The 1,197-nt window shown below is 42.3% G+C and overlaps 1 protein-coding gene across 1 annotated transcript; it reads right to left on the reverse strand.

Annotated features, from left to right (window-relative positions):
• Positions 1-484: 484 nt before the first annotated feature.
• On the reverse strand, positions 485-850 carry LOC107952500 (uncharacterized). Its single transcript, XM_016887749.1, has one exon. The coding sequence runs from the start codon at positions 848-850 to the stop codon at positions 485-487; it is 366 nt and encodes a 121-aa protein (XP_016743238.1).
• Positions 851-1,197: the final 347 nt, after the last annotated feature.

Consider the following 1,197-nt stretch of genomic DNA (forward strand, 5'->3'; position numbering starts at 1 on the left):
TTGGTACCACTACTCCCCCATCCCATGATCCACTCCCCAAATCCCTCCTGTAATCTCTCACCCTACCAATTTGAACCCCTTTCGAACTCTTTAGAGTTTCAGCCAACCTCAAACACCACCATCACCCTTGCAGTAAAATAAAAACACTTTACCACCCCCACTTGGATTCAAACCCCTATCCTCTAGCCTCATCAACACGCCGCACATCCCCTTAACCAGCATGCTTTTTATGCCAAGAAATAACCACATTAATATAAGAAACCTACTGACTAAAGACAAGGTTAATTCCTTAAAAAATAAAACTTTTGCTCATGCCCATGCTTGAACCCAAGACTTTTCAAACAACTCCCAGAGCACTTAACCATTAAATCAAGCAAGCCAATATGCAACATAGCATACAAATTTAATCACTTAAGATTTGGGATGTTACAACTCTACCCCCTAAAAGAAATTTAAATTTACCTGATCAAAACAAATGAGGGTATTATTGTCGCATCGTCTCCTCGGGCTCCCACATGGCTTCCTCTGAACTGTGATTATGCCATAGTACCTTAACCAATGGCATCAGCTTCCTCCTGAGAACCTTTACGTCACAGTCTAAAATCTGAACCAGCTCTTCCTCAAAGGTTAGATCTGGACTAACCTCAATCTCCTCAGTTGAGACGATATGCGCAGGATCAGAATGATATCGCCTCAGCATAGAGATGTGGAGCACATCATGAATTTGATCAAACTCTGAAGGTAAGTCAAGTTGATAGGCAATCAGTCCCACACATTTCAATATAAGGTAAGGCCCAATGAACCTAGGCTTAACTTGCCCTTCCGCCCAAACCTCAGTATCTTCTTCCATGGCGAGACCTTAAGAAAAACTAAGTCCCCTACAGAATACTCAATCTCCTTACGCTTCAGATCCGTGTGCGACTTCTATCTGTCTGATGCTACCTTCAGTCGATCTCGAATTAGTCTAACCTTCTCCTCAGTATCAAAAAAAAATTTAGGATCCAGAACACGCTGCTCACCCAACTCAGTCCAACACGAAGGAGTACGAAACCTACAACCATATAGTGCCTTGTAAATTACCATCTGTATGCTAGACTGGTAGCTGCTGTTATACGCAAACTCTTCTAAAGGCAAATAGTCCTCCCAACTGCCTCGAAAGTCAATCACACAACTTTTTAACATGTCCTCCAATATCTG

This window comes from Gossypium hirsutum, chromosome A03, assembly GCF_007990345.1.
Source record: "Gossypium hirsutum isolate 1008001.06 chromosome A03, Gossypium_hirsutum_v2.1, whole genome shotgun sequence".
Lineage (NCBI taxonomy): Eukaryota > Viridiplantae > Streptophyta > Magnoliopsida > Malvales > Malvaceae > Gossypium > Gossypium hirsutum.

Excerpts from the sequence above, each read along its gene's own strand:
- LOC107952500 (XM_016887749.1), bottom strand. The coding sequence starts at position 850 with ATGGAAGAAGATACTGAGGTTTGGGCGGAAGGGCAAGTTAAGCCTAGG.